The 27,757-nt window shown below is 42.8% G+C and overlaps 1 protein-coding gene and 1 long non-coding RNA gene across 3 annotated transcripts in view; one reads left to right on the top strand and one right to left on the bottom strand.

Annotated features, from left to right (window-relative positions):
- LOC121005105 (prosaposin) overlaps positions 1 to 21,931 on the top strand; it is a 39,727-nt gene extending 17,796 nt beyond the window's left edge. Inside the window, exons 6-15 of one of the 2 annotated variants that reach the window (XM_040437663.1) lie at positions 2,043 to 2,183; positions 2,897 to 2,953; positions 5,713 to 5,718; positions 8,737 to 8,853; positions 8,949 to 9,044; positions 13,721 to 13,901; positions 16,966 to 17,129; positions 19,920 to 20,000; positions 20,142 to 20,249; positions 21,019 to 21,931. In XM_040437663.1, coding sequence (XP_040293597.1) covers positions 2,043 to 2,183; positions 2,897 to 2,953; positions 5,713 to 5,718; positions 8,737 to 8,853; positions 8,949 to 9,044; positions 13,721 to 13,901; positions 16,966 to 17,129; positions 19,920 to 20,000; positions 20,142 to 20,249; positions 21,019 to 21,054 — 987 coding nt within the window. In that variant the 3' untranslated portion in view covers positions 21,055 to 21,931. The remainder of the gene's footprint in view (positions 1 to 2,042; positions 2,184 to 2,896; positions 2,954 to 5,712; positions 5,719 to 8,736; positions 8,854 to 8,948; positions 9,045 to 13,720; positions 13,902 to 16,965; positions 17,130 to 19,919; positions 20,001 to 20,141; positions 20,250 to 21,018) is intronic. The other variant, XM_040437664.1, reaches the window with a different exon arrangement.
- On the bottom strand, positions 59 to 21,007 carry LOC121005106. The gene is made up of 4 exons (XR_005779870.1): positions 20,473 to 21,007; positions 4,570 to 4,576; positions 2,484 to 2,493; positions 59 to 71 (listed from the first exon to the last, which is right to left on the bottom strand). It is a non-coding gene; the product is annotated as an uncharacterized LOC121005106 (long non-coding RNA).
- Positions 21,932 to 27,757: the final 5,826 nt, after the last annotated feature.

Genomic DNA, 27,757 nt, shown 5'->3' with positions numbered 1-27,757 from the left:
CAGCATCTAAAATTTCAAAAACCTTGAAGTGCTCACTTCTGGGCTTCTTGCCAGTAATTGGTTTCAATATGCTGGGTTTCTTTGAATAGACCCAGGGTATTGGAGCTGCAATTCGTATTTTGGCCAGCAGATGACAGGCCAACATAAGAAATGAGCAATTCTAGTACCATCATGGATCTGTAGGACACATTATGGTACAGAATAAAAAAAATAGTGAGTCTTGTAGCCTCAAACACAAGCTACAAAACCATGTCAAAATGGCCAATTTTTACAAAATGCCCCCCCCCCCCCATCACTACTTACTCAATGTAATAAAATGTGATCAAAAAGTCACACTCCAAATTAGTATCGGCAAGAACTACAGATCATTCTGCAAAAAAACTTTGTAACCAGAGTACCCCCTTAACCCTTCATGATTTTAAAACAAAATGATCTGCCTGAATAACATTTGAGTCCTCTCACTTAAAGGAAATCTGTCACCAAGATGATTGCTATTGAAGTAAAGCCATGGCCTAATAGCACTTAGTACCTTATTTCCAGATGTGTCTTTTCAGCAATAGATGTTTTAGGCCTCTTTCACACTTGCGTTGTCCGGATCCGGCGTGTACTCCACTTGCCGGAATTACACTCCGGATCCGGAAAAACGCAAGTGTACTGAAAGCATTTGAAGACGGAACCGTCTTCCAAATGCTTTCAGTGTTACTATGGCACCCAGGACGCTATTAAAGTCCTGGTTGCCATAGTAGTAGTGGGGAGCGGGGGAGCGGTATACTTACAGTCCGTGCGGCTCCCGGGGCGCTCCAGAATGACGTCAGAGCGCCCCATGCGCATGGATGACGTGATCCATGCGATCACGTGATCCATGCGCTTGGGGCGCCCTGACGTCACTCTGGAGCGCCCGGGGAGCCGCACGGACGGTAAGTACACTGCTCCCCCGCTCCCCGCTACACTTACCATGGCTGTCAGGACTTTACCGTCCCGGCAGCCATGGTAACCATTCAGAAAAAGCTAAATGTCGGCTCCGGCAATGCGCCGAAACGACGTTTAGCTTAAGGCCGGATCCGGATCAATGCCTTCCAATGGGCATTAATTCCGGATCCGGCCTTGCGGCAAGTGTTCCGGATTTTTGGCCGGAGCAAAAAGCGCAGCATGCTGCGGTATTTTCTCCGGCCAACAAACGTTCCGTACCGGAACTGAAGACATCCTGATGCATCCTGAACGGATTTCTCTCCATTCAGAATGCATTAGGATAATCCTGATCAGGATTCTTCCGGCATAGAGCCCCGACGACGGAACTCTATGCCGGAAGACAATAACGCAGGTGTGAAAGAGCCCTTATCTATTAAATCCAGTTTATTTGGTATGCAAATGAGCCAGAGAGGGGCGTCACTCTCGCAGGAAGGAGCCCAGACACGCCTCTTACATCACATTCATGCCACAACTCCGCCTCCTTTTCCTTGCTGTATCGCGTTTAAGACGTGTTCATGGCAGTGCCGAAGGCAGCCTGCACACTGCCTGTCCCACTGAGGAACAATGGGCCAGATTTATCATTAGCTCAGGTCAGAATAATGGAGTGAAAGTCCCAAACGCTAAAACTGCGCACAAATTTGCGACTTTTTTTCTGCTCTGCACTATGCTCGCCAGTTTTCTGAAAGTGGGCGTGTTTTCTTATGTAAATGAATCTCTAGACAGATTTACTATTGGGACTATTTAAAAAGTCGCAATTTCACTCCAGTGAGGACCAGGCTTATCTTATGAGACTTTTTAATAGAACATGTGACTTTTTCATAAAAACGTGTGACTTTTTCGTTAAGATGTGCGACTTTTGTAAAGCTGCTTACTGACGGATAAACTGCTACCGTCAAACCACATTTATTACAGTCTTAAAGGGCCGATCATAAATCTGACTTGGCTAAAAGTGACTTTAGCCATATGTTAAAGTGCAGTGAGCTGTCAGTCATGATAAATCTGGCCCAATGTGTTTAAGATTAAATGCACCTGCTTGAAACATTGAATAAACTTTTCTTGCCTTACTCTTCCAGAATGGTGATGTGTGCAAAGATTGCCTTCAGCTTTTTAACGATGTCCAGGAACTGCTTAAAACAAACTCCTCTTTCTCCAAACTGCTGATTGAGAATGCTCTGAAACAATGTGACCAGCTTGGAGGGGGTTTGAGTGAAATGGTAAGATGCTTTAGTATCTCTTTATGGCTAAGCTTATGCATGGAGCAACAAGGTGCAGTGTGTATGTTCTAGCATTAGACTAGAGGCCAAAGTAAAATGACTTGGATATACTGGTGTATTCCCGAAAAAAAATCTCAAGTAATTGTTAAAATACCTTGCTTTATTCTGATGTAATTGCTTTGTCTTGGTTAAAAACAAGGTACTTAAAGGGATTAATGTAAAAACTGATTACCAGAAAAATATCATACATGACAAAGCTAGAGCCAGCGCTGTACCTCACATGGATCCAGAGATCTCCACATTCATTGCTCTGCTAGATTTATATCAAGCTGAGAGCTCAAGGGGAGTGTCTTGTCTGCTACAGCGTAGGGGGCGTGTCTCAGCTCTCCCTATCACAGCTCAGGAGGTAATTGAAGGATGAAACTGAGCATGTGCGGCCTTCTCAGTGAGCAGGTCAAAGATAAGAAAAAAAAAAACAGCAGGTGGTGCTATACACATATATATAATTATTGAATAACTCGGTGGATATGCTAAATCTTTAATTTCATGCAATTATAAAGTCTTCAGCTCCAGGTGCTGGTTTGAAAACTGTTTTTCGTTGGACAACCCTATTAATGAAGTCTGCCAGAGCTTAGATTTTCATTTTATAAACTGCTAGATATTCTTTCTAGAAGATGAAGAAAACTAAATGCATTGTTTTTGTTTTTTCTCAGTGCAAGACCTATATTAATCAGTATGCGGACCTAGCAATACAAATGATAATCCAAATGGTAAGATCATTATCTGTGTATTATCAGTAATAAATCTCATACAAGCTTTGGTGGGATACACAGCATGGGTTTGCTAAAGAAAACCACTAAACAAATTAAAGGGGTTGTCAACTTGGTTATCGGAAGAGGTTTGTGTGGCTTCTTTACAGCCGGCAGTGGGAATGTTTAGGGTCTGGCTATGCATTCCCCTTATATCTGCTGGATGGAATGTAATGTATTTTTCCATGCAATCAGTGTGGACTGTAGTGGTAGATATAGCAGGAACCTCCTACAGGGTGGCTCTGTCTATTTGAGGGGGGAGCCTGAGCAGCGGATCCTCCATCCTACCTAATAGAGCAAATTATGCGTTCATTAAAAGGGCTGCTTTAACTTTCATATGAACCTGTGTGCCAAACTACAGCATAATCTGTAAAAACTAGGTTTGGGGTTTGTCACCAGATTTCACAATGCAGACTGCATACATTATTAAATAGATTTCTTAGACCTGATGAGGCTGGTGTAATTACTCTAAAAAATCTATACCAGAGTTGCTATGATACAAGTCCAGTGAGTACATTCACAATCTAAACCCAGTCTCTGCCTCCAAGCCTAGAAGACCCCTTTACACTGCTCAGTTGCTGGGATGCAAATGTTCCTTCCGTGTAATTGCCTGCTAGTCAGTCAAGGAGACTGCTACACTTGAATACAGTGATCTCCTCCACAGTATGGCGAGCAGTGATCGCTAATACCATCGCTCGTCCCCATACAGAATCATTGTTTGCTGGCAGCAGAGTGATGAGCGTTTAGCTCATTCATCAGGTAAGCATCTGATTGCTAACTATTACATTCCCCATGCATCGGGCAGATGGAGACAAAAACCTCACCGTTCAATCGCACAGCATCAAAAAACCCTTAGAAAAAAGATCTGCACATAACAAAAAAATAGCTAATGGGACTCCAAATATACAAAAAAATATAACAATCATTATTAAATATAAATGTTCAAAAGAAAGGCAAGTTGGGAGATGAGCATTGCAAAGGGCATTTTCCCAAGTATAGTGGTCTGTGTCTTCAAGATAGAAGATGTAAATGGCGCTACTGAGCATATTACTAAGATGATGAGATGCAAAATCGCCAATGAATCACAAAAGAACATAAAATATGTTCAGTTGTTAGATGGCACCATAGGCACACAGGTATGTCAAATATTGCATTGGCAGTGTTGCTGGACAAATGAAAATAACCAAAAATTATATAAAAGATGTGATGACAGAAGCCACTTTGACGCCTGGTAGATGGGCCCGACACATGTTTGATCAAAAAATGTGCGCAAAGTTTCTATTTTTATTTTTTTTCTTATCTAGTAGGTATAATACCACATTAATTTTGAATGACCCCCCCCCCCCTCATTTCTCAGTTCTATTGTTTGCATTTGAAATGTTGTGCGGCAATGCTTTTATTAGTTCTCTATATGCTTGCTCGAAGGATATGCATTTGTGACCATGATTGTTTGTCTTCTACAAGAAAATTTAGACTAACCACCATGCATGAACTGCACTAGTATTCCAAATATATAATCCGTACAGCAGCACTGCAGATGCTTTCAATATGCCAAAGAGTTAATAAATAAATAAAACAGATATCCTAATCAAACATACCCTGTGACATAGTTCACTTATGGCCTGGAATGCCACCCCACGCACAGATACCTCGACACGTGTTTCACCCTCAAGGCTTCATCTGGAGGTAAGATAAGAAATACAGGGTGTGTGTGTATATAGGGGGTGCATAAGTAAATCGCCTGCACTTCCACCTATATGGGCACGAGGCAGCCATGTTGGCCAACTGGGTCCTTCAGTAGTGCTTTCCTGCTGCGCAAGTGACACATGGGAGCACGTCCAGATAGAACCGGACAGCATGTGCGTCAGATCGCAACCTGATGGAAACACAGGAGATCTCTTAAAAGGGTCATTACATCAAAAATAGCCTAGCAGGATCACCAGTCTTGGTAATTGTGGGATTTGTTTTTAATGGAGACTGGTGATCCTGCTAGGTTATTAATAGGTCTGAGTAATCTTGCATTATGTGATGTAATGCCCCTTTAAGATGGATCTCCTGTGTTTCCATCGGGTTGTGATCTGACACACGCTCTGCTCTATCCGGACATGCTCCCATTTGTCATCACATGTGCGGCAGGGACATTGTGTGTGTGCGCTCTTTGGCATATTGAATGCATCTGCAGTGCTGCTGTACAGATTATATATTTGGATTACTAGTGCAGTTTATGCATGGTGGTTATAGTCTTCTGTCAGATATTTTATATATTTAGTGATGACAGAAGACCATAACCACCAGCTACACTGCTAATGCAATATCATAGATATTTGACATACCTGTGTGCCTATTTTGTGATCTAACTGAACATATAGCTTGCCTTTTTTCCTTTTTAACAATTTGTATTTTAAATTAGAGAATATATACATTTTCTGTATATTTGGAGTTCCATAGCCCTTTTTGGTATGTGCAGATAGAGACCATCCTCAGCAGGCCTACAAGATCCATTTCATAATGTATAGTTTGTATTGTGAAATCTGACGGGTCCCCTTTTTGTTGCACATACCCACTTGTGGTTTCTAATGAGATGTGTATTTGTATTGAGTGCCCTGTTTTACCTCCACTATACTCTTCTGTATAAATTTGTGTTATAACTGAAACGTCCATATATCTGATATTTCCTTTCTCTTTGGTGCTGGTCCTTTTTTCTTTCTATAACTGATCAGGATCAGGTATGTGCAATGCTTCATAGTAACTTTTACTGTGCATATTACAAACTGCACACTAAAAAATGGGCCCCAAGACTAAAACAACTTGTGTGGTTTTTGAATATCTAACTTTTAAAATGTGTACAATAGATTTGGTTTTTATTAATTTGACTAAACATTGAAGTGTCTGAAAGGGGTAGTGCACAGATTGATCACCTATCCAGGACAGGGCGTCTGCTTGAATGGAGTGGTGGACCAGCATTCTCCTCATTAAGAGTCTGGAACTGAGCGATGTACTCCCATAGACTGCTCAACCTCTGCTCTACTCAAACGAGACAGAACCCATGTTCTTTAACAGTTACGAGTGCCCCAGTGGGGCACTCTTAACTTAATCTGTCAGTAGGTGTTTAAGTGTCAGTCTCTGTACTAAGATTAAACCCATTCTGTGGATTTATTTCCAAGTCCTTGGGTTATGTTTTTTTTCCCCCCCATCTTAAAGGGAGCTGGTCACATTGAACATAGTCTGCAGACAGTATGCTAAAGACACTGAGCAGATTGATAGTTTTGTAGGAAAAGACTTCTTGTAACTTGTCAATTAATTCAAACTTTTTTTCTAATGCTGTGAATTTTCTGTTTTTAGCTTTGTTTTTTTTTTCTTTTTTTGCCTCTGCCTTCCCAGAGCCATAACTTTACTTTGTTAGCTCCCCAGATTGCAACTTCTACAGAATAATGGAATTTGCTTTATTCTGTACAGAAATTGCTATATCCCAGACCACAGCATCTGAGGGGTTAAATGTGCGTGGTTGGCATTACCACAGATCAGACATTAGCTGCTGTATGAAATGGCAGGCACCCAGCATCTATGGATTTAAAGACCTGACATTGGGAAGGGTTAAAGCTCTTTTCATTGTGGGTGGACTGCCTCGGTAACTGGAAGCGGTTACAAGGAAATATGTAAAGGAGTCCATACAAGTCTCGCTGAATCTTTTCCCACAAAACGGAGTCTGCTCAGCTCCTCCTGCTATATGTAGCATGCTGCACACGGGTCAGGCTCCATGAGTGGCGAGTTCTTAAAGTATCAAGTTTTTACTGCAGTTTTCTATTTGTTTTGTGTATGCATATTAAGGTCTACTATCAGGCTGTAATACACCCAAATGCTGTTACTTAGCTCTTACCCACAATCACCAGTTCACATGAACTTATTGCCTAAATACAGCAGTTAAAGCTGGTATCTTTGAGGAGAACACCCAATCCTTTGTGCTGTAACGTCACTGCCCACATATTACACCACAACAATTATTTTGCTACTGAGAAACATGTAATTTATATTAAAATGAGTGTGCTGATTCAAATATGAACTCAGGAATTTGCCTGACACGTCTAGGATTTTTAACCCCTTAAGGATCCTGGGATTTTCATTTTTTGCATTTTCGTTTTTTTTTTTCAATCACATAGCCTTATGAGGGCTTATTTTTTGCGGGACAAGTTGTACTTTTTAGTGGCACTATTTACAGTTGAGTACCATGTAGTAGGAAGCAGGAAAAAAGTTCCAAATGGTGTAGAATTGGGGAAAAATGCAATTCTGATAAAGGTGTGGGATCCCCCCCCAATTTTCCATATGTGCACTTTTGCATGCGGCCATGCCCATAATGTTTAAATACACTTTTTTTTATTTTTTTAGATTTGCAAACATTTTTTACTTTAAGTCACCTTAGGTGACTAACTGCCAATCATTAGATTGCCTATTGTGTTCATTGATGTCTATATAGACCTCATTGAACACTTAATTTGCACTATACCAATACAATGTTGCCACCTAGTGGCCTGTATTGGTATAGTCATCTAATAGGCACTGAAGCCTGCTTGAGGATTCAGCCTATTGGATCACTAACAGGTTCCCCAATCTCAGCTGGGGAACGCTGTTACCGGAGCAGAAGTGCAAGACATGTCAAGACTACACAAACTTTGTAGATCAGGTAATTGTTGGAGTAAAACTCGTTCTGTTCAAAATTATTCAATGCTTTCTAAGTGCTTAATTCATTTAGGCATACTTATGCATAGCAACATTTTGTGACATGTTCCAACAATTCTGACTTCGGATTTGTAATTTGCACACTCGCTTTGGTATAGGACAAATGGTTTTTGCCCAGTAGCAGATAGAGATAGAGAGATAGATAGATAGATAGATATATTCTCTCTATATCTATCTATTTACACACACATGTTGGATCTGAAACCTGCGGTTCAACTGGCTTTAACATAATGTGCCCTATTTAACTGCTATATTCATCAGTATCCGCAGTTCACATCTTTCACATCATGCCACCTGTAACAGCCACATATATAGCAGACCTCACTTCAGGCTTGTCTCTAGCCTAAACCCCTGGTAAATGAATGCAGTTCTGTGCCGCCATGATGGAATGTACCTTTTCTACTATCCCCTTTATGCAATTGTGTTCCAGTTTTATGTGGTGCGTTTGTTGCAAACCTGTATATGCTTGGTGATTTAATCCCATTCACTTTAAATGGAGGGGGAGGGGAGAGAGATCATCTAACTGTATAGACATCCTTTTCTCGCAGTACATATCAGGCTGTTGCAGTGGTGGCCCATAAATTGTTACTAGTTTGTTCTTTGTGGGGAACTGGAGTTAGTGTGAAACTAGCCTTATGTGAATGGTTTCCTTAACAGTAACTTCTTCCGGCAGAGGAACAGCCTGTTGGAAGTCATTGTATCTGGCATAGCCGGAAAAGGCCGGTGGCCCCCATTGACTGGCTTGATGGGGATCCAACCGGTTTCTGGCATTTAGTACCAAGATTTGACCAGACAAATTAATGCTGGAAACATGCCAGATCCCAGCAGAGTCTCCTCCTAGTCCATGGGCCCCAGCGGGGTAAGGTTGTATCTGGCTATGCAGGATATTGTCTTTCAGCAGCCTGTTCCTCTGCCAGAAGAATTTACCCTTTATAAGAATTGGGTGAAACTGTAGCACTACTTTTAAAGAAATAGAACTGTATATTTCTATTATGTGTCCTCCTTTTCAGCCCGCCCAGCAGATCTGTTCTTCAGCAGGTCTGTGTGCGCAGGAAAAGTCCACCCCAATCCTGGAAATCGTACCTGCAAAAGTTGTTCCTGCAGCAAAACTTCAGCCTGCTGTCAAAGTAAGCTTCATATTAACAGAATTGGGAAGCTTACATAAACGGCAAGATATCTTCAAAGAAGCATGAATCTAAACTTGAGTTTTCTTACTCTTAAGATTGCAGAGAAGCCTGTGGGTTTAAACCCAGTCTGTGACGTGTGCCAGGTGGTAGTGACAAAACTTGAAAGCCTTCTAGAGAAGAATTCTTCAAAGGTATCCTTCAGCCTTTTCTTATTAGTGCAATACGTTTTGAAAATGTTCAGACAATTTCACTTTAACACTTTATTTTGCAGCCTTGTGGTAAAACTTAAAAAATATAAAATCCCTGTTAATCTGCACTGAATACCCCATAATGAGAAAGTGAAACGAGAATTTCAGAGGTTTTTTTGCTAATTTATTGAAAAGGAAAAAAATCACATGGATATAATTAAGACCCTTTATAACACTTGAACTTTAGCTCTGGTGGCCTCCTATTTCTCTTGATCATCTTTGAGATGTTTCTACACCTTGATTTGAAGTCCACATCTGGTAAATTCCATTGGTTGGATATGCTTTGGGAAGACACATCCCTGTCTTTAAGGTTTTTCAACTGACAATGTATGTCAGAGCAAAAAACAAGCCACGAGGAGGAAATATCCTGTAGAGCTCAACCAAGATTGTGTGGAGGGAAAGTCCAAAGTCTTCTGCTGCACTAAAAGTTCCCAAGAGCACCTCCACAGCTATAAAATATAAGTTTGGCACAACCTGGACTCTTCCTAGAGATTAGAGTTGTTGCGATACCAAATTTTTGATTCGGTTTCGATACCATGAAAAAGTATTGCGATACTCGATACCATTCGATACCACGCGAAAAAAATAAACAAAAAAAGCCACGTGCATTCCTCATTTTTAAAAATGGCGAATCGCGCAGTTTTTATTTTATTTTTTCTGTTCCGGCATTCACCACCTAGATTTTTTTTTTATATTTTAATAGTTTGGACTTTTCTGACGTGGCGATGTAATATGTTTATTTATATATTTTATATGTGAAATTGGGAAAAGGGGGGTGATTTATACTTCATATTTTAGTGTTTTGTTTTTTTTTCACTTTTTATTTAATAACTATTTCCCCCCTTAGGGGCTAGAACCTGGGATCTTTCATCCCTTTTCCTATTCACCCTGATAGATCTCTATCAGGGTGAATAGGACTCCACACTGTCCCTGCTGCTCTGTGCTTTGTGCACACAGCATCAGGGATGTTACCATGGCAACCAGGGCTTCCTGGCTGCCATGGTAACCGATCGGAGCCCCAGGCTTACACAGCTGGGGCTCCGATCAGAAGCTGCCACTGCACCACCAATGAGGGGGAGTGGAGAGGTCCCTGTGGCCACTGCCACCAATGATTTTAATACTGGAGGGCTGAGAGGGGCCGGCGCACTGTGCCACCAATGATTTTAATGGGATGGGGGGATTGAGGGGGGGGGGGGGGCGCACTGCACCACCAATGATTTTACCCCTTTATACAGGAGGCGGGTACTAGCAGATCAGCGGCAGTTAACTGCCGCTGATCGCAGCTCCCTGTCAGGGGCAGGGTGCCGGCAATGCGATTCTGCTGCCGGCACCCGCCTCCTGTATGTGTTAAAGACTACTGTATATGAGTCCAGACTTTCACTATTAGGCCACACAGAGCGGCGCCCAGCGATGTCTCAGCACTCACCATTTAGTCCTGGGCGCCGCTCCGTTCGCCCGCAGTGCCCCATTACTGTCTCCTCTCCTGCTCCACATGCTGCTGATTACTATCGGAGCGATGGGAGGAGACATCAGCTTCACTAGTGGGCGTTCCTTCTCCCTGGCTGTAGCGTTGTCCAATCGCAGCGCAGGAAGAAGGAACGCCCACTAGTGAAGCTGATGTCTCCTCCCATCGCTCCGATAGTAATCCTATCATTGGTGGCGCAGTGCGCCCGCCCCTCCTCCGCCCCTCTCTTCTCATTGCCGCCCCTCCTCCACCCCCTCTCTTCTCATTGCCGCCCCTCCTCCGCCCCTCTCTTCTCATTGCCGCCCCTCCTCCGCCCCTCTCTTCTCATTGGTGGCAGCGGCAGCAGCACAGGGGGAGGGAGGACAGCTTCCTTCTCCCCGTGCTGCTGAGAGAGAACATGAGCGCGCCGATAGCAGCGCGCTCATGTTCAGAGATACTAGACTGCGCAGAAGCGCAGCCCAGTATCGAAAAAACGGAAATCCCGGTATCGTATCGATACCGGGACAAAAGTATCGATTGGTTATCGAAATTTCGATACCCGCAACAACCCTACTAGAGATAGCTGCTCCACCAAACTAATTACTTGGTGGAGAAGGGCTTTAGTACGAGGTGAGTGGCTGAGCTCCAAACATCCTGCGTGCAGATTGGCAATCTGGAAGTTTCTCCTATCTGTGCAGCATTCTACCAATCTGGGATTGGGAGTGGCCAGAAAGAACACTTTCCTCACATGAAAGCCCACTCAGGACTGAGATGCAAGATTCTCTGGTCTGATGAAACTAAGATTGAACTTTTTGGCCTCCATTCTAAGCATAATATTTAGAGGAAATGGGCACTGCTCATCTACTGCCCAATACCATCTTTACAGTGAAGCATGGTGGTGGTAACATCATGCTGTGGTTGTGTATTTCACCAGCTGTGACGGGGAGACTGCTACATTGAGTTTCCCTCCCAGTGACTAAAGTACAGATGCTCTTAATGGAAACCTGATCCCTAGCACTCAGAATGGGCTAAAGGTCCACTTTTTAACCAGTGACAAAGCACACAGGAGTGGCTTAGACTTCTGTCAGAGTGGCCGAGCCAGAGTAATCGCTGCCAAAGGGGCTTCAACTAAATACTGAGCATAGGGCCTGAATACTTGTCAATGCAAGACTTTACTTTTTTTCTTAATTTTGAACATTATTTCTACTGTTATTATGCGATATTGAGTGCAGAATGATGTGCTAAAATTAAACTTATGAAGGCTGCAACATAAGTGAAGGGGCCTGAAGGCGTATTGTGCACTTGTCACAATATGCAGTGTGGAAGGGGACCATATTTTTATGCCTATCCCTTTAGAACTTAATAAAACTCTTTAAATCTGAGGAAGAGACGCACATAGCAGCCAAAGTGCAGTGGAAATGCAATATTACCGCAGATCAACTGTGGGTGTCTACCCTGTCATTAACTTCATGCTGAGGGAATCATAGACCAGTGATGGACATGCTGATTTTGGTGGTCTGTCACTCATGAGTTAAAGTGGCTTGTAAGAACAAGCATTATAATAATCGCAGGTCTGGAAAAGGGTCTCGGTTATTCATGAGCTTCTGCTCTCCCTGCCCACCCACCTGATAATTGACAGTCTTCTCCTTTAGTTCTCTCCCTAGGAGAAAACTGTCATCGTGGTTAGGTGTCTAGATGAGGAGCTGACTCTTCTGAGGAAGACGTGACTTTTTCTCAAGGCCCAGACTACAGCGATTAGAATGCTGGTTCTCGGCATCCGCTTAATTTTATTTCATGAGGGACCCACAGCAAGCTTGTTGGTCACTATTCTATGATTCCCTCAGTGAGGGTAGCATAAAGTTGGTAAGTTCCCTTTTTAAGGGAAATCCTATTGTGTAGAGTAAATTATCTGTTTGAAGAAAATATCTGAACTTTTACACTCCAGAAAATACCGACACTTTCTGTATGCATTAAGGTGAAGGGTAAGGACACTGTCACATGGAAGGTGTTTTGCATCAGTATAATGAACAAGGTGCAGAACCTACAGACAAAAGTATAAGGCCACCTGCACATGAGTTCAGATGACTGTGCATAAGATCACACATTTCCTTAGGTATATATGTGCATTTCTGCACCAGAATCCATTTCGAATTGTGGATTTCATGTGGTTTTGGCACAAATCTCACCCTTCATTAGAAGTGTGGAATCCGCAGCTAAAACCACAAACATTGACATGCTTCGGAATCTGGAAATGTGCACGACTGGTCAATTTCCACACAAACTCAAAGCTGTGTAATCTCATGCACTTTGTTAGTACAGTACTACACTGCTTTTGTCCCGCAATGTGTGGACAGCGTTGAGCCTCATGTTTGGTGGTCCCACTCCATGAGGCTGCTTTAAAGAGAATCTCAAGTAGGGCTGCACGATATGGGAGTTTTGTGCGATTGCGATTAGGGCCCTACAAATTGCGATGACTATATGCGATGCGATATTTTAAGGGAATTGTGCTAGAGGTCTATTTGCTTGGATTTTCCCATATGAGCCGCTGACTCGGCTGGGTATGACATAGTTATGGGGATCTGTGGATGATGCACTGTTATGTGGGGGATCTGTGCTATGACACACATAGCATCTTATGCTGGTCCCCTTCATGGCCCTATGTGTCCCCTCATGTGTCCTAAACTGCACACATAACTGGCTTTGTGTGTAAAGTATTTTACTACTGTCTGAAACAAGCTCTCTCCTATTGATAAAATGGCCAGCCTCTGTACTCGCTTTCACTATGAATGTACTGCAGCGAGCTGGCTGACTGGCGCGTGACTGTTGCCACTTAGTAACGCTCCTCCCACTTAATTCAGGAAGCAGGAGCGTTATTAAGTGACGTCAGTCACGTGCGCTGGCCCGCTCGCTGCAGTACATTCATAGTGAAAGTGAGTACAGAGGCTGGCCATTTTATCAGTAGGAGAGAGAGCTTGTTTCAGAGAGTAGTAAAATACTTTACACACAAAGCCAGTTATGTGCACGGGCCCCTTTATATATAATCGCAGCATTTTTCGGTTCGGCCATATCGCATTTGGTGATTATCGCGATTCGATTATTTTTTTCGATAGATCGTGCAGCCCTAATCTCATGTATGGTTCACAAAATGAAACTTTTCTCCTTCTTTCCATTGTAGGAGCAGATACAGGAAGCTCTTGAGAAGGTCTGCTACATTATTCCTGTCAAATATCGCCAGCAATGCAAAGACTTTATTGATACATACAGCTCGGCTATTATTGAACTTTTGGAGCAAGAGATTACACCAGAACAAATCTGTCAAGCGATTGGACTTTGCGCTGTCCGACAACCTCAGATGAGTAAGAAGCTATTTTATGGTTTTTGTAGTAAGTGGAGCATGACTGGTGTAAAAAAAAAAAAAAATTCTACTTCTACACTGTGGATATACTGAGATTGAGGATCTAGCACCTGGACCTTACATTGGAGGGTCTGTGTGTGACTCACTCTCACTAATGCCTATTGCCTCCTTTGGCTGGATTCATTTGTCACATTACACACGGCTTGTTTCCGTGGTTACAACCAGCAGTAGCTGTTGTGCTTGCACACGAGAGGGGGGGGGGGGGGGGGAAATGCACCAGTCTTTGTAAGCTCCCACAGTCCCGGCTACCAGAGGCCACCGCCTTTTCTTGGATTGCAGGGTGGTCGTAACCATGAGTAGCCACAAAACAAGCAGTGTATAATGTGGAAATATGAAAAGCGAAGAACAGTATGGTAGCATAACATTTTGCATACAAACAATACACCTGAGAAATGGGGATCCTTCTAAATTAAAGTGGTATTATACCTGCTATAAATGAAAAAAGAAAATAGAAGCTCTTTGCACACATATTTGATGAAACGTGTCGGGTCCATCTACCAGGCGTCAAGGTGGTTTCCGCAGACGGGTACCTAACACTATACTGCCTCTCTTGGACTTGCCTAAGCCTACAATATTCAGGGCATTGTAGGAACCAGCTACATTTACTTTGTTCAGAAGCCCCAGGCAGATGGGCGCTGCTCAGTTTAAGAGGCCGCTACCCTCAAATGTGCTAGTCTAAATTTTCTTGTAGTGTATATATTAAAGGGCAAATGTAGTAATAGGAAAATGAGCGAGCACTCATACACTTGGCAACCAAATTGACATGTGCAGAAAATATTTATTAAATCCCCATAAAATACAAGTAACATTTATAAGAACAATGTAGCAATATACAACATTAGTCACATATATTGTGGTAGATATGATCGATACTATATTCGATAAAAATATATTCGATAGAAATATTCGATAAATTGAATGGTAGAAAATTCAATGTTGAAATATTCAATAGAATATTCGATACCACTCAATAGTGTCGATAAATTCAATAATATATATCACACCAAGAAACTTCAAGTATATGCTGTTATTTGGGAAAGAGGGGGTATTATCTTCTAGCGCTCTATCCCAATTTGGGAAACTGAATGTCACTGAAAATGTTGTAGGTGTATTCACTGGGAGCGCAATATGTTCATAAAGTGTCCACAGGAATCCTGATAATGTGAAAAGTCTCTTATAGCATATCCTTTTAAGCTCGATATGAGCTTTGGATTGGAAAAAACTTTAAATCGATGTTTGGCTTACCGTCTAGCGTCTGCTGTCTCCCTATTGCTTCAATGGAGCTTTAAATATTTGCCGGCTTATTCAGTCGCTCCATACAGCAAGCTGGTTTAAATTTTGCGGGAGTTCCAAAGATCGCGGGAGTTGCCACTCTGTTCCGCAATTTCCTTTGGTGCAGCTTTCGACGATAAGAATAGTTAATCCTTTACTGTAGAGATTTTCTTCTGTATGGCCATACAGTATTATCGGAGGCTTTTCAATGCAGGTACATCACTTGTTTCACCATACGGGTTACGGGTAGATTCACTCTCCCTTCCTCAGTGGTCAAATTGGGATAGAGCGCTAGAAGATAATACCTCTTTCCCAAATAACAGCATATACTTGAAGTTTTTTGGTGTGATATATATTATTGCATTTATCGACACTATTGAGTGGTATCGAATATTCTATCGAATATTTCAACATTGAATTTTCCACCATTCAATTTATCAAATATTTCTTTCTAATATATTTTTATTGAATATAGTATCGATCATATCTACCACAATATATGTGATTGTAATGTTGTATATTATTGCTACATTGTTCTTATAAATTTTATTGCTTGTATTTTATGGGGATTTAATAAATATTTTCTGCACATGTCACTCTGGTTGCCAAGTGTATGAGTGCTCGCTCATTTTCCTATTACTAAATTTGCCTTTAAGAGAGGGTGGGGTGATTCCCTCTTTATGAGCTTGCAGCACCATACCTTAACTACTTTCTCGTGAGCCACCACAACCTACCACTATATATTAAAGGGCATTGCTCAGTCTAAAAGGCTGCTGCCATCTGCCTTCTGAGCAGAGTATAATGTAGCTGGTTCCTACACTGCCCTGAATATTGTAAGCTTGGTTAAGTCCAAGAGAGGCAGTTCTGTTAGGCTGAGTTCACACGAGCGGATGCCGTGCGTGACATCCGCTCCGTGAATGACAGCCAAGACCCGATGCAGACTGCAGAGGCACTGAGCATTAACATGACTGATAAATGCTCCGTGCCTCTGTGATCTCTTTACTACAAAATCACAGTTGTCACTGATTTCGTAGTAAAGAGATCACAGAGAGGCACGGAGCATTTATCAGTCATGTTAATGCTCCGTGCCTCTGCAGTCTGCATCGGGTCTTGGCACTCTTTCACGGAGCGGATGCCACGCACGGCATCCGCTTGTGTGAACTCATCCTTAGTGTTAGGTACCCATCTGTGGAAGCCACCTTGACGCCTGATGGATGAGCCCAAAACACGTTTGATCAAAAATGTGCACACAGAGCTTCTATTTTTCCATTTTTATAGTAGGTATAATAGCACTTTAATGTAGAATGAGCCCCTTTTCTCAGTTCTATTGTTTGTATGAAATGTTGTGTTGCCATACTGTTAGCTTTTCTGTTTGCTCGCTTTATGGATATGCACCTGTGACCAGAAATATGAATGAAGCCAGCAAAGGAGGCAAAATGGACAATCGCAATACATTAGTAAGTGCCTTTTATTAACTTTCTCTACATGATAAATGCCACTTGCTGAAGTGAGACAACCCCTTCAAATGCAGAGGGCAGGCCCTAGCCACTTTTGTGCTGTGTTCCCAGGCGCCCCTCCCCACTTGATTGACAGAACCAGGTTAAAGGGGTTGTCTTGCCTCGTTTTTCAGTCATCAACTATGAGGCGGCTTATGTTATCTGTGCAGAATTGTCATGACATTATAGTAGTTTTAATTTTTGTGTTAATTTTTATTTAATTATTTTTTTTCCCAGTTAAACTCAGTCCAGAACAGATTCAGTCTGGTGGCTACTGTGAAGTATGCAAGATGATGATTAACTACATGGACAAGATGCTGAAGAGCAATGTCACTGAAGAGAAAATTAAGGCTGCTCTGAAAGTGGTGTGCAGTTTCCTGCCAGACAGCATGTGTGACGAGGTGACCATTACTACTACATTGTGCTGGATGAGTGACTAGTATTACTGATAGTTTCTGGTCACATGACTTCTACGGCAGATGTCTGACTGTACAGGCCTTAGGTTTAAGGGAAGGTGTCATAAAATAACCTATTGATATCAGGTTTATGGTTAAACCTATTTTGGTGCTGCTATGTTTAATACTCCACATCACAAGCTATCTTAAATTGCTGCAGTCTTCACACTGACCACTAAACTTATTAAGTGCCACTTCTTATTGTCTGTACAGATCACTTCAGCAGTCATCTCATTATCACATACAGGATTAGAATGACAGATATTGCGTATATACATAACACGGTATCCACTGTTCCCGATAACTGACTGTCACAGCTCCTACTGCCTCCTCACCTATGGGAGGGTTTTCTAGGCATGATCTGACCTGTGCAGAGAAGTCAATTAGGTCCCCTGTGGACCATGGGGCTGCCGTAAAACATCTCTCAATGAGAGACGGCAGCCCCTATAATAATATAAATAGAATTAAAAGTCACTATCTAGTTTTAATTTACAGAAAACTAACTCTTCCCTTCAAGATGTTGGGCCAACTACAGACTTAAAGATAACACCTCACTATGCTTAAATTTTACCATCCATTTTAAACTCTGACCAGGAAATAAAATTACCACCCATACACTTGATTCAGATTTAACCCACGGTCATGCAGGATATGGCTTATTACTGTTTGTAATAAAAAGTTATCCCACAGGATAGCGGATATCTCAAGCACTTCCATAGAAATGAATGGAGCGGTGGCATGCATTTCCGACCAGCTTCCCTGGTGTGATCACTGGGGGTCCCAGCAGTAGGACCTCCACTGATCTGATGGTTATTCCCTTATCCTGTGGATAGGTAACTTGTTATAACCAGAGTACAACTTTAACAATCACTAGTGCTCCTTCCCTCCCTTAGGCCTCTTTCACACGGCAATTATGGTTCTGTTCCATGAATTGGGGACCACAATTTGCAGTCCCAATGCACGGGCAGCTTGCGGCGGCCCGGACGAATCCAGGCCCATTCAACTTTTTTTGCGGAACGGAAGCACGGGTCGGAACCCCACGGAAGTACTCCGTAGGGCTTCTGTGGGGTTCTATGCTTCCGTTCCGCATCTCTGGATTTGCAGACCCATTCAAGTGAATGGGTCTGCATCTGTGATGCAGAATGCACACGGCCGATGACTCATGTATTGCAGAACTGCCATATGCAGCCCACACAACAGCCATGGGAGCACTATGGCCATGTGAAAGAGGCTTTATACTGTATCCAAATGAGGATTAAGTCACACTTGGCAGGTTTCTTTTTGCAACTGTCCCAATCGCCCGAATGGGTCTTGCAGAAATCTAAGCCCTTCCTGGCAAAACTGACCTGTTCAGATGAACTGACTTTCCATCACAGAAGTTTCTGCAATAAATCTGCCACGTTTGAGTAAAACATAATCCCATACCATAACGCTGGTGACCATGGCTGCCTGTATGTGGGCAGCCAGTAAGGAGCGGATATGTTTGATTGCATGATAGTGGAACTCGCCTTTTTCCGATTCCTCGGGGTAGACAGAGGCCTGGTTCACACTTGCGTAGTGTCTTTCTGGTTTTGAGATCTGGCAGGGGATCTCAAGACCAGAATTAAACTGATCTGTGCCACTTAATGCATCCGATTTGGATGGATCCAGTTGTAGTAAATCTAAACTGAACAAACCAGATCCAGTCTTTTTAAAATCCGGCACCATTGATTTTCATGCCAGATCTGGTTTGTTCCATTTTGCAGACCGGACTCAAAACCTCATCTTGCAGCGTGTTTGAGTCTGGTCAGAAAAACATAACAAAAGGAACGGAATGCTTCCTGATCAGTTTTGTAACCATTAACAAGGAATGGGGACAAAACTGATCTTTTGAGCTCCTCTGCTGGATCTCAAAACTAGAAAGTCGCAACGCAAGTGGGAAACGGGGCTGTTTCTTCAGCCATCTGTTGTATGGCTGGGTTTACCCTTCCTTGGCACAGCCACTTGAATGATCTATATATAATGCTGTATGCTTTATTCCAAAATTCTGATTGGGTCTTCTCAGAGGAAAGGACAGTCTTCAGCTGTATTAAAGCTAGGTGGTTGAGATGTAGTGACTACTGCTTTCGTGCAGTCAGCAACTTGGTGGTTTTTATACCCATTTCCCAAGCTTTTGAATAAATAGGCTATGATCTGGCGTAATATGGATGACTTCTCCTCAGTGCTATGTCACTACACAGCCACTTTAAAGGATGCTCCTGAGCTGATCATAGCCCCTGCGGTCAGTCTCGCTCATTCTGTGCTTCATTCCTATGACTAAATGCAGTTTCATGACCATTGGGACGTAGGGTAACACAATTCAAGGTTTTAGCAGCGTAGAAACAATTTAACGTCTTAAAGCAATCCCCCTATTAAGAGTCAAAATCTACGGTAACCTCTAAGATTTACACCTGTACGGTGGATGTGCCCTGGGAGGGGGATCAGGAGTGAAGACCTCCGTACACAGCTGACCTACAGCAGTAGCTCCAGTCCTGTGCGTTCAAGATGCTGTGGTCAGAACCAACCTTTACACACCGCTGCCTATCTGAGACCACAGAAGCAGGGGACTGTAGCAGCCATTTAAATGCTCCAGTACCAGGGCACTAGATGTGATATATTAGGCATTTTTTGCTTTGAGCTGCAGGGTCACTCTTTAATCCAAGTGTGTGATGTTTCTAGATATGATGGACTGCTTAATGTTCTCTGATTTTTCTTTAGTGCGATGCTCTTGTCCTTGCCTACGAACCTCTATTTATTGAACTAATTCTGCAATCCCTGGACCCAAAGTTTGTCTGTGAGGTAAGCTTTGGATATGATCTGCAATTCCCTTAGAAGGGTAGACTCCTGTGGGGTAACTAATATACTGGTATATACATGTTAGAAATGGGAATACCCCTTAAGACAAACGATTACAACTCATTTTTTTTACTTGTCAAACAGAAGTTGACTCTCTGTCTTGCTGCCCGGAAACCACTTTTGGGAAGTGAAAAATGTATGTGGGGGCCAAGTTACTGGTGCAAGGATTTGGAAACTGCAGGAAGTTGCAATGTAAGTTAATTGTCAAATCTGCAGTAGATCAGAATTATACAGTGTTTTTCAATCCTTCGGGTTACTGGGGCTTTCATTAAAAGGGTTATCCAGCCTTTTTTTAAAGTGGAGGCCTATGCTCAGGATAGGCCATCACTAGCTGATCAGTGGGAACCTGACACCCAGCTCCCCCACTGATAAGTTCTTCTGCGTCTGTCACCAGTATTCGGCATAGGAATTTCACAGCACTGTCACTGCAGCACTGCTCCCATTTAAGTGAATAGGAGCAACACTACAGTTACGAGCACTGTCCACTACAATGTTGACAGTGCTCCGGCGCTAACTTCCAGCGACTGCAGATCAGCTAGTGATGACAAATCCCTAGGATAGGCCATCACTTTGAAGGTCTCAAGCCAGGACTCCTGCCAGTCAGATGTTTGAGAAGGCGCCTAGGCCATGTGACCCATGAACATGACAACATATGGCCTAGTTGAAGCCACTACTGTGAGCTCTAGTGGTATTAAACAGCTGATGGGCAGTTCCCCACTGATCAGATACTGAGGACCTATCCAGAGGTTAGGTCAGGAGTTAAAAAAATAAATTGGAAAACCCACTTAAAGGCTGAACAACTCATTTAATTCTGCATGTTTTTAGTGACCATCTTGATCATGGGATGCATCAGTTTTCTTATTGTCATATCAAAGTTGTGCAATATCCACCAGTCTATGTAGTATGAACTTTCTTTGCAACTGCAATCTCTCTATCTAAAATGCATATTATCTTTTTTCAGGCTATTGAGCATTGCAAGCGTCATGTGTGGAACTAAAGCGGTGTGCCTAAATCAACAGGAATGATGGACTGGATCATGCAAAAAAAAATATTTTTTTCCAGACCAGGTCCTTAACTTGAGTATAGGGAGAATGTTTAGTGTGTGAAGAAAAAAAGTAATAACTTGATGTACATATTTGTTCCTTAGTGATTTTAATAGGAAATTTTTGTTGGATGTTATTAAATTTTAAGTTTTACAAAATGCATCATGTAATATAAAGCCAATCTCATGACAAGCTTCTTCCTCGCTGTAGTGTTTAAAATTGTGACTTCTTTCTACTGCCTAAGTTCTTTACTTTTTTTTGTACAAATAACAATCTTGCACAAATTTGCCTTGTTTTTGTCCCCCTGCTGAGACTGAATAAAGGAAATGCCAACTAACAGAAACTGATATAAATGTTTATTTTGACTTATTGTTTAAATGGTCACTTAAACAAAGTTTGTATAATGCAAACTTGACAAAACAGCAGGGAAAAATGCAGCTTTCTCCCCCTCCCTCCTAAACTAATGTTCTTTAAAAGACAGCTGTCGGCTCTCTGAAGGATCAGATTACATGCTTTCCATAGTCTACGGCACATGGGTGAAGAATGAGCTGCTAGAGGGGGAAAAGCATTTGCTTTTCTTGTACTCGCCTGTACTAATGATTTAGGTTGCGTTTTGTTGACAGTTACAATTTAAGCATTAATCCTGTAGAACTGTAAACTTTGACCACTAAAGTACAGTACCAGTTTCTGTTAATCCTTTTAAAATAATGCTCGTGTAACATGTTAATGAGACTTGAATTTATTCAACTATCTTCAACTTAAGAGAAAACTAAGACAGTATAGAGTTACTGACTTGTATCTTGCACTAAATGATTAAAGTTTAATATTCTATCTACGGATTTTGATTCTGTTTTTGAGTTGAAGGCTATGGACACCTCTGGGAAGTTTTTAGTATTGCATTCTAATTGTTTTGGGTAAAAAAAAAAAAAAAAAATTTTTTCCCTAATTGGGAGAGAAACACATCAGTTTTGTCCTAATGCATTCTGAATGGACTGCAATCTGTTCAGTATGCATCAGGATGTCTTCAGGTCCATCCTTTGTACAGTATTTGACCGACAAAATACCTCAGCTTGCTGCATGTGTTTTTTTTTGGCCAGAATCCCAGAACTCGCACTTGCCGGATCCAGCATTAATTTCCATAGAGATGTATTAACGCCGACTCCGGTCTGCGCATGCAGTCATAAGAGGAGCTACTTTCTCTTTTGATCTTTGATACAAATTGTAAATATCAGATCCGGGAAAAGAGTATTACACTCACCGGTAATCCGGTTTCCTGGAAGTCTCCATGACACCATCCTTCTGATTGGACAGGAAAAACAGGTTAAAAACTCCACCCCCTCCCTTCATCGCCAGTGTATTATAACGAAAACCCCAGGATAAAAGGATCATAGATATTAGCAGAAAAAATAAGGGTGGGATGTATGTGGTGTCCTGGAGACTTCCAGGAAACCGGATTACCAGTGAGTAATACTCTTTTCCCCAGTCGTCTCCATGACACCAAGTCCTGAGACAATATCAAAGATACAATTAGGGGGGGGGGGGGGGGACTGCAGACAGGACCTTACGTCCAAATCTTAGGTCATCATTAGCAGCTAAATCTAGTCTGTAGTGTTTAGTGAAAGTATGAACTCTTTTCCAGGTTGCTGCCCTGCAAATCTGTTGTAAGGAGGCTGAAGCTTTTTCCACCCAGGAGGCAGCCATGCTTCTTGTAGAATGTGCCTTTAGGGAAGCAGGGACATCTTTTCCCTGAGCTTTATATGCTTCGGAGATGGAACTTTTCGCCACTTTCTTCCCCTTGTTAGGACCTGAAAATTGGACAAACAGATTTTTGTCTATTCTCCAAAGACTGGTAGCTTCCAGGTACTTTAAGACCGCTCTCCGGACGTCTAGTGTGTGGTAAGTGATTTCCTGATCATTTTTCGGATTGTCACAGAACGAAGGAAGAACAATGTCCTGAGACCTATGGAAAGTCGAAACTACCTTGGGGAGGAAAGCCGGATCTAATCTGAAAATTAATTTGTCCTCAAATACTGAAAGGAATGGTTCTTGGATGGACAAGGCCTGTAGACCCTTCTGGCTGAGGTTATTGCCACCAAAAAAAATAGTTTTAATGGTAAGCCATTTGATGTAGGTAGAGTCCAAAGGTTCGAACGGATCGAAGGTTAGACCCCCTAGTACCGTATTGAGGTTCCATGGTGCCACCATGTTTCTAATCGTAGGTCTGATCCCATCTGCTGCCTTAAGGAATCTGGATATCCAGGGATGTTCTGTTAGCTTGGTATTATAAAGTGCTCCTAGAGCCGATACCTGGACCCTAATGGTATTGGGGGGGATAGACCTAAATCTAGCCCTTCCTGAAGAAAATCGAGGATTAGTGGGATGTTGGCTCTGAACTGGTTGAAGGAGGTTCCAGACCAATCAGCAAATTTCTTCCATATTTTTAGATACTTGTCGTTGGTACTTTGTTTCCTGCTAATGAGTTCACTTCCTTTTTTTTTTTTTTTTTTTTTTTTTTTTTTTTTTTTTTTGATAAACCTAACTTTAATAAGTTGGATTCTTCAGAATCCAGGCTGTTAATTTTAGTATTTTTAGGTCTGGGTGAGTAATGGGTCCCTGACTTGGAAGGTCCATCCTCAGGTAGGAGAGGGGCTTCTATGCTGAGGGCTTTCAAGAGAGAACCAACTTCTCTTGGGCCAGAAGGGGGTTATCGGGATTAGCGTACAATTTTCTTTTAGGAACTTCTGTAACACTCTGGGGATAAGTGGAAATGGGGGAAACGCGTAGATTAAGTTTGTTGTCCAATTCTGGTTGAAGGCGTCTACTGCCCGATGATGATCCCTGGGGTTGAGGGAGAAGAACTGGTTTAGCTGATGATTTCTCCTGGATGCAAACGGGTCTATTGTCGGCCTGCCCCATTTCTTTGTGATTAAGTGGAAGGTTTCTGGTGCTAACATCCATTCTCCTGGGTCTAGTCTGTGCCGGCTTAGGTAATCGGCCTGAATATTTAAAACTCCCTTCAGATGAACCGCTGAAAGAGATTGTATGTCGTCTTCTGCCCAGGAAAAGATTTTGTTTGCCAGGCTCTGTAGTAGGCGATGCCTTGTGCCTCCCTGTTGTTGGATGAAGGCCACGGCTGTAGCGTTGTCCGAGTAGACTAGGACGTGACGACCCTCTGCCAACTGACTCGTGTGTTTCAGTGCTTCCCACACTGCCCTCAGCTCCTTGAAACTTGAGGATTGTTGTTTCACGTAATTCCTCCATGTTCCCTGGTAGGAGTTCCCCTGGACGACTGCTCCCCAACCGTGGAGGCTGGCATCTGTTGTAATGACTAGAGGGAGATCTTGTGCCCTGAAAATCCCATTCTCTAGGTTGGATTTGCTGAGCCACCAATTTAGTGTTTTTTTTTTTTTTTTTGGTTTTTTTTTTGTCTCCGAATCTAAGAATATTTTCCTCTCGAGTTAATTGCGATCTGTTCCATTTGTCTAAAATGAACTTCTGGAGTGGCCTTAGATGGAATTGTGCCCAGGCTACTGCTGGGATGCAAGCTGAAAGACTCCCCAACACCTTCATGGCCTGTCTTATTGAACAGAATTTCTCCTTCTTGAACTTCCTCAAAGCTGTTTGAAGTTTTACTATCTTTTGAGGTGGAAGAAAGGATCTTTGGGAAACTGTCTAGAGTTATGCCCAAAAAAACCTTCTGTTTGGACAGGATTAAATCCGATTTTTCCCAATTGATGAGCCAACCTAGGCTCTGTAGATGATCCAGGACTAACCTGAGATGGATTTCCAGGGTCTCTGTTGTCTGCCACTACCAGTAGGTCGTCCAGATGGGGATCACACAAATTGCCTTTTCTCTCAAGGTTGTCACGGCTTCCGCCATTATTTTGGTGAAAACCCTTGGGGCAGAAGAGATCCCAAAGGGGAGACACCTGAACTGGAAATGCTGAATGCTTCCCTCCAACTCTATCGCAAACCTTAGGAACTTCCTTGATGACCTGTGAATTGGGACGTGATCATAGGCATCGCTTAAATCTATTGTGGCCATCACTGCATCCTTTAAGAGCTTCACTGCCGACTTCAGAGTCTCCATTTTGAATTTTTGATATCTCACATATTTGTTTAGGTGTTTCAAATTTATAATCACTCTGGATTTCCCGTTTGGTTTCCTTATAATGAAGGGAATAGAATTCCAGTCCTGTCTGATTTTTTTTTTTGGAACGGGCTCTATCGTGGCCAAGGTTAAAAAGTTCTTTGTCGTTTTTTTAAGGTAGTAACTTGAGATGGGGGAAGGGTAGTGATCACATATTTCTGTGGAGGGGGAGAGAGTAGATCTATCAAATAACCCTCTTCTATAATACTTAAAATCCACCAGCTGTTTGTTACATGCTCCCAAGATTCTAGAAAGGAGCTGAGACCTCCCAGTCTTCCCTTATCTTTTTTATTCTCGGGCTGAAAGAATCTGTCACAAAAGGGCTGCCTTTTTTTGTTTATCTCTCCTCTGGGAAACTTTTTTTTTTTTTTTATTTGTCGCATTCTCTAGGATTTTGTCTAAATCTTCTCCAAAAACATACTGACCGTGGAAGGGGAGTGCAATTAATTTATTTTTAGACGTGATATCTCCTGACCACGCTTTAAGCCATAGTGCCTTTCTCGCTGTATTTGAGAGAACAGCTGTACAGGCGGACAGTTTAACTGATTCGACTGCTGCGTCTGCTAGGAAGGAGGTTGCCATCTTTAATAAAGGCAAGCTCTCTAGAATTTGATTGCGCGGTGTCTTATTGACCAGATGTATCTCCAGCTGTTCTAGCCAAAGGTTTAGTATTCTGGCCACACATGTAGAGGCAACGCCCGGTTTGAGAAGGGCCGCCATAGTCTCCCAGGTCTTTCTTAAGAGACTCTCCACTTTCTTGTCTAGAGGATCTTTTAACTGTGCTGAGTCCTCGAAAGGTAGAGCCGTATGTTTCGCCACCTTAGCCACTGGCGCGTCTACTTTCGGTATGGTCTCCCAGTCAGTACAGTCCTCTTGGCTAAAGGGGGGTAGCGCCTCTTAATTCCCCTTGGGATAAAGGATTCCTTATCCGGTTTTTCCCATTCTGACCGAATAAATTTTTGGACACTGTCTGTCTGGAACTGGGAAAACCGCCTTCTTCCTTTCTCCTAGACCCCCAAAAATTTCTTGTTGGGTAGATTTAGGAGCTTTTGGCATCTCCATCTGAATGATGGCCCTGATAAGTTCATCAATATCTTCGGGATTAAACAGGAAGCGCTTGTATTCACCCTCTTCATCTGAAGATGCCGGGTGTTTTTGCACTGATTCGGAGTCTGAGACTGCCAGCAGTTAAGGCCAGCTGAACCTATTCCTTAACCACTTTTCTAATGTCTTCAATTAAACTAGAAGACTCCGATTTGACGACACTGGAGGTACACTCTTTACACAGGGGCTTGGATCCAGTGTTAGACAATCTTTTGCAGCAGATACCACATTTTATAGTTTGTTTTTTTTTTTTTTTTTTTTTTTTTTTTAGTTGTAGAAGCCGAATCCTTTTCTCCGGTCCCAGGGTTTGATGCAGGCTCGGTTCCAGAGCCCGGCGTGAGGGGGGTGCTCATTCTGACTCCCGACCGCTCCAGAGATGCTCCACCGTACACGTGAGCCACGCTATGCAGGGCGCCATTACACAGGTCCTGTGAGGTTTTATAGTGTCCTCTTTAGGCTTCAGGACCTGTGGCGCATGTGGATGACGTCAGCGCGCTTTGCTCTGACGTCATCCGCCGGCCGGAAGGGGCACATCACAGTGCTGATCCGCCGCGTTCCTCCTTCCCCCTGCATCAAGCCCTCCGGGGCAGCCGCAGAGGAAATCTTCGCAGGGGCAAACTACATATGCGCCCGAGCCCCGGCCTGGACAGAGGAGGGAGAGCTGCACTGCAGGTCCGACCTCGGCCTGCAGATGAATGAATCCAGGTGAGCCCAAACGAGCTCCGTGCACCTCTCCTGCTTCCTATCCTGATGGGACAGGAAAAACACTGACAATGAAGGGAGGGGGGGGTGGTGTTTTTAACCTCTGACTTCCTTCTGATTGGACAGGAAAAACAATCTCAGGACTTGGTGTCATGGAGACGACTGGGGAAAAAAAGCTATCTCTTTGTTTGTATATGGCTTTCCGGATCCGGCAGGCAGTTCCGTTACGTGAACTGCCTGTCGGATTCTAATAACGCTAGTGTGAAAGAGGAACAGAAACCAAAGATTTCTTCTGGACCCATTGCTTTGTTTGACTTCAAATGTGTCTCCAAAATCACTGAGGCTGAGTCGTTACAGCTAGAGGTACGGCCATGCCCATACTCTTTCGAAAGCCACCTTCTAAAGGTACTGAACAAAAATAACTATTCAAACTGTCAGCAACAGCCTTATCTTCACAATATAGTTATTACCTTGACTGCCATAAGGAAATTGACCATTGACCCTTGACCTCTGTAGGGGCAGGAACACTGAGTTTTAATTACTCCACCCACCCTCTCCCCTCAGTGTTTCCTGTCCCTACAGGGGTCAGATCAGAGAAACCTCTCATGAAGGGAGGTGGAGATTTTATTTTATTCAGAATGGATCTATTGATTGCTGTCAACCCTCCTTAGATCTTACCAGACATCAAATCATCCTGGATC

The sequence above is a fragment of the Bufo bufo genome, chromosome 6, assembly GCF_905171765.1.
Source record: "Bufo bufo chromosome 6, aBufBuf1.1, whole genome shotgun sequence".
Taxonomy (NCBI): domain Eukaryota; kingdom Metazoa; phylum Chordata; class Amphibia; order Anura; family Bufonidae; genus Bufo; species Bufo bufo.
Note: the sequence above shows the minus strand (reverse complement) of the source record. Positions and strands in the feature narration are given on the sequence as shown.